A 13,636-nucleotide genomic window follows, 5' to 3' on the forward strand; every position below is an offset into this window, starting at 1 on the left:
CTGACTGGCATTATCAATTCCTTTGATATTTTTCTGTATCCCTTTCCTGTGTTATATAGTTCAACTACCTTTTCCTGTAGATCCGTTGACAATTCCTTTGCTTTCCCCATAACTCACAATCCAGAAACGTCAGTGGCTGGATGAAAGAGTCTGTCTGGATCCCAGAAACTCACTCAGCTTTTATGCACAAACACTGATTACAAGCAAACAGGTCACAGGTGACGCTGTTACCTTTAGTAGCCATTCAAACCCATTTGTGTCAAATTCTTTGCATGTTATCAGGCCAAAATCACCAGGGTATGTGAACTTTTGATCAGGGTCATTTGGATGTTTTTTGGTTGTCAGTAAGATTTAAAAAGAGAAAACTCAGTAGTTTGACAATAAATGGCTTCACCCAACCAATAACCATGAGTGGAGAAAGTTTTTTTTGTTATCATTCATATTCTCTGAAACAAGGCCAAGGAAGGAAAAATTCTGCCGGGGTATGTAAACTTTTGAGCACAACTGTATAAGGCTATGTGCCCACAATCAGGAAATGCTGCTGGTTTGAAGCTACGTATTTATGCAGCGTCAGACCCGCAGCGTCCAGATGTTACAGCAGTGGATGGATTTCTAGAAATCCCATGTGCACTATGCGTCCCCATGCACCCGTGGAAACTGACACATAGTGCGTCTTTCAGATCCGCATCATGACAATCTCTCTTGCGGGTCCGCATGTGGACTTTCCCCGTAGACTAACATCAATGAGGAAAGTCCGCATGTGAAAAAGAAAATAATTTGCGTAATGAGGGCAGGAGTAGTGCGGCTATTCTGCAGTGTCGGGGCCGCAGCAGCTCCTCATCGTGGGCACATACCCTAAGTGTTATTATTCCTGTGTAGAACACAGTATGTAAAGTAATATGTAATATTTGTCTTACATATATCTGTATGTAATATTTACGGCGTTGCAGGGTTTTTTTTCTGGCCACATAAAGGCGCAAGTCACCCCCTTAATTGCTATCAAGAAGAAACATGTGGGTGGTTGTGGCTGCTGCTCCTCTAGTGGCCACTAGATGGCGCAGTAGGAGCAGGGTTGTCAGTGTCTGCACACAGCTGGCTGTCATTAGTCGGGGAACATTTGCGGAACACCATGCTGTCAGCACAGGACAGGAAGCTGCACAAGGAGCCATAGGGGGAGCTGAGACCTGGGGGTCCTTCCATTATCACTCTCAGCTTCTACAGGCCATGGTGCAATGAGATCCATTAGTGCTGGAGGGTTAGTGGAGACATCAAGTGGTGGATTTTATAGAAGAAAGTTTACATGGCTTCCTGGCTGGGGGGCACAGGGGGCACACAGGGCAGCTGCAGATCACATCCCCCATCAGCAGGATCCTGGGCTCTGGAAATGGCGTTACGCATTTACTCTAATTGATGCAATGAAGGAAATGACTTGTAATGAAAGTTCCTAATAGACTGAAGAAGAAAATTCTAGTTCAATTGTTAGAGAAATGGAATTATATTGTGAAAGAATAATATTTGCTATTTTCATAGATGGAGGTGAATATTTCTGTGTACATCACTGTGAGGCCGGAATGTAATGTGCTTCCTCAGCACTGAGGGGGATTTGGGGTCCTGGAGTAGGGGGTCCAGTCGTGACTGCTGGATAATATGCGAATCTTATTGTCAGAAGCAATGAAAATTCTGTTCTGTGCCCGCCATGACACTTCTCTTGTCCTATGCAGTGCAATCTTCACTGATTAAAATCTTATGGATGAACTGCCTCAACAAGATCAACAGACTTATCTGAAATACTCTGTGCTGCTGGAGGGTGCCCTGTGACTTCCCAGTTGTATCGATTCTGCCCATCATGACAGTCCTGTCCCATTATCACGATCCTCACTGATATAATCACATGAGTGAAGCAGTCGCTGCCTCCTGCATGATCAATATGCTCATCTGAAATACTCTGTGCTGCTGGAGACCCTCCTTCTATGCTCCTCCCAGTATGTGATCTCCCTTATATAATTTAGGGGTAACTCCACCATTGTCTAGACTCTAGAGGACTTATTTAGTGACAGTAGAAGTCAATATTGGAGCCTATGATGTGTTAAAAGGAACCTGTGCAGGTTTTGACATATCGGTGTGGTGGTGCGGCTGTGTAGGTGCGTGTCCCCCGATACAAATGACACCGTTTTTGTAAAGATCTGATGTTCCAGTCATGAGAAATCAGGTGTAGAAATTATAAGTAAATCAGGCTGCCGTGCATCGGGGGCGTGTCACTACACCTGGGCCACTTCTTTTAAGTGCATTGACACGCCTCCAGTGCACTTCCAGCCTGATTTGCATTTGACTTTTACACTAGACTTCCCAGGACTGACACATTCGATCTCTAACTCCGTGCTAGTGATGTAAGGAGGGAGCTCACGGTGAAATATAGATGTAGATATTAATGTAGTAGCTAAAATAAAGGCAGACCATGAAAGGGGGTCCAGCACTGAACTGCTTCCCCTGCATCCTGTTATAGCTTTTGTTGGCCACTAGAGGGAGCTCACACAGCATACATTGAGTTCTATGTTAACTGTATAAATCCACATGCATTGAGCTCCCTCTAGTGGTGGCAGTATATAGCCACAATTATGAAGCACTTTGGGCATAATTTGGTTATTTTCACTTAGGGGTGTACTCACTTTTGTTGCCAGTGGTTTAGAAATTAATGGCTGTGTTGAGTTATTTAGAGGGCACAGCAAATTTACACTGTTATACAAGCTGTACACTGACTACTTTACACTGTATCAAAGAGTCATATCTTCAGTGTTGTCCCATGGAAAGATATAACAAAGTATTTACAAAAATGTCAGGGGTGTACTCACTTTTGTGATATACTGTGTAAAATGTGGCACTATCTAGTCTTTCACTTGCTTGGAAAAAAAACCCATTGAGGATTGAAATGTCGCAACGTGCGAACTCCGGACTGCAGCGGCCGTTCGCTCGACTTTGGACTTCTTGTTTGGCTGTGCAGCTTCTCTCCTCTGTATGTCTGGACTTATAGGCTACGGCTGTTGGACGGAGGGATTCGGAAATTAGGTTGGCACTTATGGGGTTAAAAAAAAACAACACTAACACAATGGTGGATATAACCTGTGCTTTATTCACTGTAACATAAGATGTAAATTACAGCAGAAATAGTTAAATAAATACTATTTGTATCACTTATAGCTATATACAGTACAGGATCACATATAGCCATATATGATACAGAACTCCTTATAGCTATATATTATCACATATATCACAGCTATATAGGGTACTCATAGCTATTTATTGTACAGGATGACTTATATTATAGCTATATACCGTCCAGGATCACATATAACTATATATCTTATTGGATCACTTCTTATTATAGCTATATGTCATACGGGATCCCTTATAGCTATTACATATATCATAGCTATATTGCGTACTCATAGATATTTATTGTACAGGATCACTTATATTATACAGTTTATACCACCTTAAAAAAAATGGACCTTTCTTCTTAAATCCCTTAAAGGGGCATGTACAACATCCTAATACAGAAAGTGCTTTCCAGCCTGCGTACACTTGGTATATACAGGGTTTCTGTTAGGGTGAAATAATTTTGGTCCCAAACAAGACTTATACTCATAGACATTTACAGAATGTAGACCACAGGCACGAATCAGACAGTGTAAAAATACAGACACCCAGATCTCCTCCTCGTCTTCTTCTCAGTTCCTATTGGTAAGAAGCCGACATGGATAAGTGGTGGAGAGAATGTGGACAGGATAGATAGGTATTTATCTATCTAGACCATTTAATTACTGATAAACAGGGATATTTAAAGGGCAACTCCACTCAATGCTGAAAGATCTCTAGTGATGGAAGCATTAGCATATATCTGATAGATTTACTCTTACTTCGGGGACTCTAGTAATTTTACTAAATACCAGTAGATGGCGCCACTACTTCTCCACATAGACTGCAGGTAGTTATGAAAGTCCAGTAGGAGGGGTTTGTTTAATGGCTCCGCCTATTTATGTATGTAGAGCAGCCAGGAACCGTCACATTCGGGGACAGAATACAATTACATGGCCATTTTACAAATCAGAGTTGGGTGGAGGAAGCCTCAAGGTAGATGGGTCCTACAACCCGATCTCCCCAAAATACATATAAATGTAAGGAAAGCAAATACATGATATAATCAGCAGTAGAAGTGAAGCTGGATATAAAAAATATGGTAAAATTACTAAAATATATGAAAAGTAATCCTAAACAGACAAATACAAACCCTTTAAGAAAATAGGTTCTTAAAGGGATTGTTCACTATAAATAATAACTTTTTTAGTAGCATGCTCTTCCAATAATAAGCTGATCACTGGATAGGTTGCTGCTCTGACCCCCAGCAGTTAGCTGTAATTCATGAGGAAACCTGCCAGTAAGGGTTAAGTTTCCCAATAGCGCCTCCATAGGGATAATTGAGAGAGATGCCATTAGCAGCTGCTTTACGCCCAGTTAATAGATGAGGGTCCTAAATGGGCAGCCCCCTCCAATTATTTTGTGTACAAGCAGGCTCTTGGTGGAGGACTAGTCGCTGCCCAGTCAATAGTTGCCACACCATCGGTCTTCAGCTGTTGCAAAACTGTAACTCCTGGCATGCTGGGAGTTGTAGTTTTGCAGCAGTTCGAAAGCCACCGATTGGAAACTACTGCTGTCAATCATCTGCATCTCTGCGGTATTGACCAATAGCTGTGGTTACAGGTAGTCATTCCATGTAGGGTTTTAGACAACAGGCGCCATTCTGTACTTTTCCAAAAGTCCTGATAAGTTTGATAATACATGGTTAATGAAAAAAGTATTAATGGATGAGGTTGTTCCTTTTGCTGCCCCATCTCCAATCCACCCTTCAAACACCGAGTCCCATAAAATATGACACGAGCAGTCACCAGAGAACGCAAATTCCTACACGCATCTGCACAATAGACTAAGACAACCAACCGGAGACACAAAGACATCGAGGGACAGATCCAGGCAGCGGAGAACTCTCTGTAGACGTTTTGGCACTAGGATCAGCTCTTGATGAGGGTCAAGAACTCTTCTCTAGTTTTGGGGTCCTCTCGGAATACACCAAGCATGGTGCTGGTCACTGTCTTGCTGTTCATCTTCTGAACCCCCCTCATGACCATACACATGTGACTGCGAGGAGCAAAAAGAGACACATTAGTTAGCGTCTACGACAACACCTTCTTGTCCGTCCTCCCCCAATCAATATATATTATTGTTTTTATGTCATTATAAGTAGACGTACGTAGCTTCAACCACCACTCCCACCCCGGCAGGCTGCAAGGCTTCTGTAATTGCAATGGCGATCTGCTTTGTAAGGCGTTCTTGAACTGTGGAAAGAGCAAAAAAATTCTGTAACTGGTTATGATGTTCAGCGACAAAAACTGTCTACTAGAGAGACCTTTATCTCCTGGCTTTGGAAATATATAGCTTTCTAATAAAGCCTGTGGGTCCTGCTTTCCCTAATAACCCAAACAGAAAGAGCCTGTGAGTCCTTCACCCAGCCTACACAGAGAAAACGTGTGAGTCCTGCTTCACCCCGCCTACGCAGAGAGAGCCTGTGAGTCCTGCTTCACCCAACCCACACAGAGAGAGCCTGTGAGTCCTGCTTCACCCAACCCACACAGAGAGAGCCTGCTAGTCCTGCTTCACCCCGCCTACGCAGAGAGAGCCTGCGAGTCCTGCTTCACCCAACCCACACAGAGAGAGCCTGCGAGTCCTGCTTCACCCCGCCTACGCAGAGAGAGCCTGCGAGTGCTGCTTCACCCCGCCTATGCAGAGAGAGCCTGCGAGTCCTGCTTCACCCAACCCACACAGAGAGAGCCTGCGAGTCCTGCTTCACCCCGCCTACGCAGAGAGAGCCTGAGAGTCCTGCTTCACCCCGCCTACGCAGAGGGAGCCTGCGAGTCCTGCTTCACTCCGCCTACGCAGAGAGAGCCTGCGAGTCCTGCTTCACCCAACCCACACAGAGAGAGCCTGCGAGTCCTGCTTCACCCCGCCTACGCAGAGAGAGCCTGCGAGTCCTGATTCACCCCGCCTATGCAGAGAGAGCCTGCGAGTCCTGCTTCACCCAACCCACACAGAGAGAGCCTGCGAGTCCTGCTTCACCCTGCCCACACAGAGAGAGCCTGCGAGTCCTGCTTCTCCCCGCCAACCCAGAGAGCGCCTTCTCAGTCCTGCTTCACTCTGCCCATGTAGAGAACTTGTGAGTCCTGCTTCATCCCACCCACAGAGAGAGCCTTAAAAGTCCTGCTTCATCCCACCCACACAGAGAGAGAGCCTGCGAGTCCTGCTTCACCCCACCCACCCATAGAAACTGTCAGCTTCTTCTTCATTTTGTATACAGATAGCTGTCAGTCACTTTGTGTGACAGGAGAGAAAGCAGAATTTGGACTTTTTCCTTGCGCGGTCTTGCTATGAGTCCTTTTTAGAGTTTAGATTATTTAAATAATAGCAAACCATATATCTCCAAGTCCTGCAGGCCACCCTCAATCCCATGTTGCCCTTAGAAACCTAAAGGATTTCCTTGGAAAGCCTCGGAACATGACTGTTGCACAGTTACAAATCCTCTGAATAGACAAAGATATAAAAATGAACATGTCATCTGCCTCTAGAGGGAGCTCAGTGCAAACACTGAACTCTATAAAAAGATAATATGCAGTAAACTCATTTGCTCCCTCTAGTGGTGGCTGCAGGCACACAGAATTGTATTATTTATCTCTGTCTATGCAGAGGATATGGACTTCTGCATCAGAATTTTTTACCGGAAAAATAAAGAAAATGATGCTTAAAGGTGGATAATTTCTTTAAATTCTGAACTTTTGCTGGATCTTTTCAGTACTTGGGGAAACAAGGGGTCAGTAATCCCACAAAGCCTTTCAGCATTTACCTGGCGGCTGTTTTGTAATCTGGAATCTAATACTATGTCAGCTCTGATTTGTGATCTTCATTAGGAGCAGAATCCTGGTCTCTGCTGAGATCATGTTGTCAGAACAATTACTATCTCTATAAAGGGCGCTCACGTCACTGCTAGAATTCATCGTGCCCTTTCTAAGAAGCTGTCGTGTGACTCCCTATATATGTGCTATCCGAGACCTCTCATTTCTAATAACCAAAGTGTAACTGGGTAGGAGAGTATTAGAGACGTCAAAAGCGGTCAGGATCCAGTCACAGGTTCCTTACCTTGTAGTCGTCTGCTGTAAATCTCCACAATCCTTAAGAAAAACAAAGACAAATCAAGTATATTATTGCTGCGCAAAAAACTCGAAGAGGTTACACAGGATTAGAAATACATGGCTGTTTTCTTCAAAGAACAGCACCACCCCTGTCCACAGGTTGTGTTTGGTATTGCAGCTGAGCACAATTCACTTCAATAGAGCTGCAATACCACACACACAACCTGTGAATAGGGGTGACCGAATATAATCTGTCATAATTCTTGGCGATTCTCTGAATCTAATTTTTCTACCTCCAGCTGAAACAAAGAGGCCATTTTTTTCAAAATAGCGCCCACTTGTGCTGGGTCACCCTTTCCAGCACTTGCACCCCTTTCTTTCAAATCCTGATGTTACACCATAGTCCAGTTCCATCTGGTCCTATTTGCGGAGAAGTAACAGCCTGTATGACCTAGGCCCACCCATGAGGATCCATGATGTGGCATCTGACTCTGTTGCATGTAATCTAAGTATATTTTATGGTATACACGTAAACAGAAGACATAGCCTCACCCATGAGGATCCATGATGTGGCGTCTGACTCTGTTGCATGTAATCTAAGTATATTTTATGGTATACACGTAAACAGAAGACATAGCCTCACCCATGAGGATCCATGATGTGGCGTCTGGCTTTTTCATATGTAATTTAAGTATATTTTAGTGTATAAAAGTAAACAGAACACCTAAAGAAATCCAATACAACCAAACCTCAGGTCCCAGTACAATAATTCCATATTGTCAATCTCATTCATCCATCATTTTAAAGCTTTATCAGTGTATACTGAACAGTTCTGAAACTTTCTGTTATACTTTGTGGTTTAATTTCTCACCATTCTTAGTATGTCTACTTGCTGTTAGTGAATGGGAATATTTGTGTTTACACCCAGAGGCGGTGACCCACTACAGACAGTTGGCAAATTAGTCTCATATTTATTACCTGCACTGATACATTGTAACAAACTATCAATTTAGGAGAAAGATTTGTGTCCAGATATGTCTTATATCACAGATCCCCGAGATGAAATTGTGGCAAAAGGTTAGCTGTAAGCAGTGTTAGTTCTATGGGGGGTTCTAAACCCATCACCGCAAAAAAAAAAAAATATTGTGTTCCTTTTTTACTGACAGCAAGCAAAGGTCTTGAAAGAAAATGGAAGAAACTCTGAGTCTCCTGGAAGGGAACAACCCATCCAAAGATTGACTTAAATGCAAATTTGCTGGGCGTCTTACTAACTTAGACAATGTAAGTAGCAAGGAGTGGATGTCAAAAGGAAGGATCTGACTACACAGGGTTTATTTGCAGTCTGTTACTATGGAAACACATAGCTTTGCATAGAAGCTGTATGCATAAAACAGTAAGGGATGTTTGTTAAAGCTATTTGCTAAGTCGCTCCATTTTTTATAGATGTCCTAAAGCAATAAAAAAAAAATAGTTACACACCCTTTAAGTTGAGTCAATCTATGTAAAAAGGGATTTGTCTGCTCTGCTTTTTCTTATTAAATGTATCTGCTGGCCTTATAGCTGCAAGCCTCCGCGGTATTAAATGTCAGATTTAATTGGAAAAAGTCTACACTGTGCGAGTTAAAGGCGAGGAGGAGATAAGGAATAAATGTTAAGCAAATAATCCAATAGAATCTACTGTGAAAGTTTAGGGAAATGTTAAATCGAGAATTCATATATAAGGATAAAGCCTCCGGCTGCAAGGGTTAAACGTACAGAGGACAAATCGCAGATCACTCCGGGATTAACTGTGATCTATGGGATAGGTCACCAAATACCCAAATGCAGGAATATTTCCCCCATTCAATACAATAGATAGTAATGTAATTTATGGCAGGAATTACATCCTCTAGTCTACGATGGGTCGATGTCAGGGTGCTTAATTTTTTTCTGATTTTGCAAAATTGTTCATACCCTATCGGCAGGATAATGAGGAATTGTTATTTTTTGAAGGGGTTATCCAGGATTAAAAAAAAAAAACAACATAGCTGCTTTCTTCCAAAAACAGCTCCATGGATCATTGCTACATCGTGGACTGATACAACTAATGTCACTATTATTACAACCATCATTACCATGTTTATTATTATTACACCAAGTATTTTTTATTACTACTACGTTTATTTCTACTAGTAACAATAGTACTCCTAAAGAAAGAATAATAGTAATATTAGTGGTCATTATTATTACTACCATTATTAATACTACTATTCCCATGTCTATGATTACTATCATTAGTATTACTACTAATACTGCTAAAAAGAATTTTTCAACTACTATTATAACAATATTATAACTGTGTTTATGATTATTACTTTTGCTACTACAGTCATGGCCAAAAGTATTGAGAATGACACCAAAATTATATTTTCACATGATCTGCTGGCCTCTGGTTTTTATTAGTGTTTGTCTGATGTTTATATCACATACAGAAATATAATTGCAATCATATTATGAGGACCAATAGGTTATATTGACAGTTAGAATGAGTTAATGCAGCAAGTCAATATTTGCAGTGTTGCCCCTTCTTCTTCAAGACCTCTGTAATTCTCCCTGGCATGCTCTCAATCAACTTTTGGACCAAATCCTGACTGATAGCAGTCCATTCTTGCATAATCAATGCTTGCATTTTGCCAGAATTTGTTGGTTTTTGTTTGTCCACCCGTCTCTTGATGATTGACCACAAGTTCTCAATGGGATTAAGATCTGGGGAGTTTCCAGGCCATGGACCCAAACTCTCTATGTTTTGTTCCATGAGCCATTTAGTTATCACCTTTGCTTTATGGCAAGGTGCTCCATCATGCTGGAAAAGGCATTGTTGGGCGCCAAACTGCTCTTGGACGGTTGGGAGAAGTTGCTCTTGGAGGACATTCTGGTACCATTCTTTATTCATGGCTGTGTTTTTAGGCAAGACTGTGAGTGAGCCGATTCCCTTGGCTGAGAAGCAACCCCACACATGAATGGTTTCAGGATGCTTTACAGTTGGCATGAGACAAGACTGGTGGTAGCGCTCACCTCTTCTTCTCCGAATAAGCTGTTTTCCAGATGTCCCAAACAATCGAAAAGGGGATTCATCAGAGAAAATGACTTTGCCCCAGTCCTCAGCAGTCCACTCCCTGTTCCTTTTGCAGAATATCAGTCGGTCCCTGATGTTTTTTCTGGAGAGAAGTGGCTTCTTTGCTGCCCTCCTTGAAACCAGCCCTTGCTCAAAGAGTCTCCGCCTCACAGTGCGTGCTGAAGCACTCACATCAGCCTGCTGTTATTCCTGAGCAAGCTCGGCACTGCTGGTAGTCCGATCCCGCAGCTGAAACAGTTTTAAGATACGGTCCTGGAGCTTGCTGGTCTTTCTTGGGCGCCCTGGAGCCTTTTTGACAACAATGGAAGCTCTCTCCTTGAAGTTCTTGATGATGCGATAGATTGTTGACTGAGGTGCAATCTTTGTAGCTGCGATACTCTTCCCTGTTAGGCCATTTTTGAGCAGTGCAATGATGGCTGCACGTGTTTCTTTAGAGATAACCATGGTTAACTGAAGAGAAACAATGATACCAAGAACCAGCCTCCTTTTAAAGTGTCCAGTGATGTCATTCTTACTTAATCATGACTGATTGATCGCCAGCCCTGTCCTCATCAACTCCCACACCTGTGTTAATGGATCAATCACTAAAACGATGTTAGCTGCTCCTTTTAAGGCAGGACTGCAATGATGTTGAAATGTGTTTTGGGGGTTAAAGTTCATTTTCTGGGCAAATATTGACTTTGCAAGTACAGTAATTGCTGTTAAGCTGATCACTCTTTGACATTCAGGAGTATATGCAAATTGCTATTACAAAAAATGAAGCAGTAAACTTTGGAAAAATTACTATTTGTCTCATTCTCAATACTTTTGGCCATGACTGTACTATTATGACTACTATTACTATTATTACCAATACTATTACTAATATTATTACTATGACTTTTACTATTACTAAAACTTTAATGACTATTCCTGCTCTATTACTGCTAATGTTACGATTACTATTATTATTATTAATACAATAATTATTACTATTATTCATTCCTATTATCCTACTATTGTATGATTATTACTATGATTATATTACTGCTAATGCTGCACTCTATAATTACTACTTTTGTAATTACTTTTCACTGCTACTACTTGTTATATTAGGGCATAGTAACGAGGAGAGGGGGGTAACTATTCTTCGTTAATGTCGGCTCCATCGGGATCTGATTGTGTGACATGGACCCTGCTCTTCATTAGTCAGGGACTGTGCGTCATATTGATGACTGACCACGGCTGTCTCGGGTGACAGCACTCTGATGAGTCTCTTTTTTCTTTTTTTTTTTATTAAATGTCTAAATATAAATGAACACCGGATGTGAACTCACCTCGCCAGCTTACTGAGCCCCAGCACTTGTTTGTTTGGTAGATACCCTATGTGCACCTGAAAAAAAGATGAAACGCAAGCAGGAGATAACTTAGATTCATAGACACATATATGAGGAGACTGGAACAGGAATGAAATCTCTGGGGAATTGCTTAAACAGCAAATCCATAATGTGTACTTGTTAAAGGAAAACTACAGGAAAAACAAACAAACTGTGTTGCATCTATTGTAGGGCCTGCAGGGATCTGATTGTCAGTGCTCCTGATACAGAGCTCCAAATTCAGCGCATAAACATAGAGATGATTTGCAACATGCCACCACTAGAGGGAGCCTGATCAATACTATTTTATTAATCAGTTACACACGTGGTCAAAATTGTTGGTACCCCTCGTTTAATGAAAGAAAATCCCACAATGGTCACAGAAATAACTTGAATCTGACAAAAGTAATAATAAATTAAAAATCTATGAAAATGAACAAATGAAAGTCAGACATTACTTTTCTGCTTCCACAGAATTTTTAAAAAAACTAAACTCATGAAATCGGCCTGGACAGAAATGATGGTTCTTCTTACCTTAATATTTTGTTGAAGAACCTTTTGAGGTGATCACTGCAATCACACGATTCCTGTAACTGTCAATGAGACTTCTGCTCCTCTCGACAGGTATTTTGGTTCACTCCTCATGAGCAAACTGCTCCAGTTGTCTCGTGTGTGAAGGTTGCCTTTTCCATGTTTCAGCTCTTTCCAAAGATGCTCCATAGGATTTAGGTCTCGGCTCATAGAAGCCACTTCAGAATAGTCCAATGTTTTCCTCTTAGCCATTCTTGGGTGTGTTTAGCTGTGTGTTTTGGGTCATTATCCTGTTGCAAGACCCATGACCCATGACCTGCGACTGAGACCAAGCTTTCTGACACTGGGCAGCACATTTCTCTCTAGAATCCTTTGATAGTCTTGAGATTTCATTGTACTCTGCACAGATTCAAGACACCCTGTGCCAGATGCAGCAAAGCAGCCCCAGTACATAACAGAGCCCCCACCATGTTTCACAGTAGGGACAGTGTTCTTTTCTTGATATGCGTTACATTTTTCCGTCTGTGAACATAGAGCTGATGTGCCTTGTCAAAAACTTCCATTTTTGTCTCATCTGTCCATAGGACATTCTCCCAGAAGCTTTGTGGCTTGTCAACATGTAGTTTGGCAAATTCCAGTCTGGCTTTTTCTATGATTTTTTTCAACAATGGTGCTCTCCTTGATCGTCTCCCATGAAGTCCACTTTGGATCAAACAATGACGGATGGTGCGATCTGACACGGATGTTCCTTGAGCTTGAAGTTCACCTTTAATCTCTGTAGAAGTTTTCCTGGGCTCTTTTGTTACCATTCATATTATCCGTCTCTTTGATTTGTCATCAATTTTCCTCCTGCGGCCACGTCCAGGGAGGTTGGCTACAGTCCCATGGATTTTAAATTTATGAATAATATGTGCAACGGTAGTCACAGGAACATCAAGCTGCTTGGAGATGGTCTTAGGCTGCGTGCCCACTATGCATTTTTCAAGCGTTTTTGCCAAGGAATTTCCTCAGCGAAAACGCTTAAAAAACACTTGCTAATACCTGCCTCCTGGTCCCCAATGATAATCCGCATGTGCTGTGCACATGCTAGGGAAATTTCCGCTGCAGATTATCATTGCGGAAAAATACGCAGCATGTTCATTAATTTTGCGGACACGCAGCGTAATTGCCGCCATTGACTTGCATTGAATCGCATAATATCCATATCACTACATGTGCACAAGCGGATATTAAGCAATTCAATGTGCGGATGGTACTCGGGTCTGGAGAAGAGGAGACTCTCCTCCAGACCCAGGTACCATAGAACCTGTTAAAAAAAAGAATTTAAAATAAAAAATAAAGATTATACTTACCTTCCGATGGCCCCCGGTATTTTCTCCGCTGTGTCTGGTCTGTTGTAT

At 42.0% G+C, this 13,636-nt stretch overlaps 1 protein-coding gene across 1 annotated transcript in view; it reads right to left on the reverse strand.

Moving 5' to 3' along the window:
• Nucleotides 1-4,166: 4,166 nt before the first annotated feature.
• Nucleotides 4,167-13,636, reverse strand: part of GCH1 (GTP cyclohydrolase 1) — a 77,204-nt gene continuing 67,734 nt past the window's right edge. The window contains exons 3-6 of the mRNA XM_073638465.1: nt 11,667-11,722; nt 7,243-7,274; nt 5,306-5,390; nt 4,167-5,193 (exon numbers count right to left, since the gene is read on the reverse strand). Of these exons, the coding sequence (XP_073494566.1) occupies nt 5,067-5,193; nt 5,306-5,390; nt 7,243-7,274; nt 11,667-11,722 (300 nt within the window). The 3' untranslated portion in view covers nt 4,167-5,066. The remainder of the gene's footprint in view (nt 5,194-5,305; nt 5,391-7,242; nt 7,275-11,666; nt 11,723-13,636) is intronic.

This window comes from Phyllobates terribilis, unplaced genomic scaffold (assembly GCF_046119375.1).
Source record: "Phyllobates terribilis strain yellow unplaced genomic scaffold, ASM4611937v1 Scaffold_7__3_contigs__length_470593459, whole genome shotgun sequence".
NCBI classification, from domain to species: Eukaryota; Metazoa; Chordata; class Amphibia; order Anura; family Dendrobatidae; genus Phyllobates; species Phyllobates terribilis.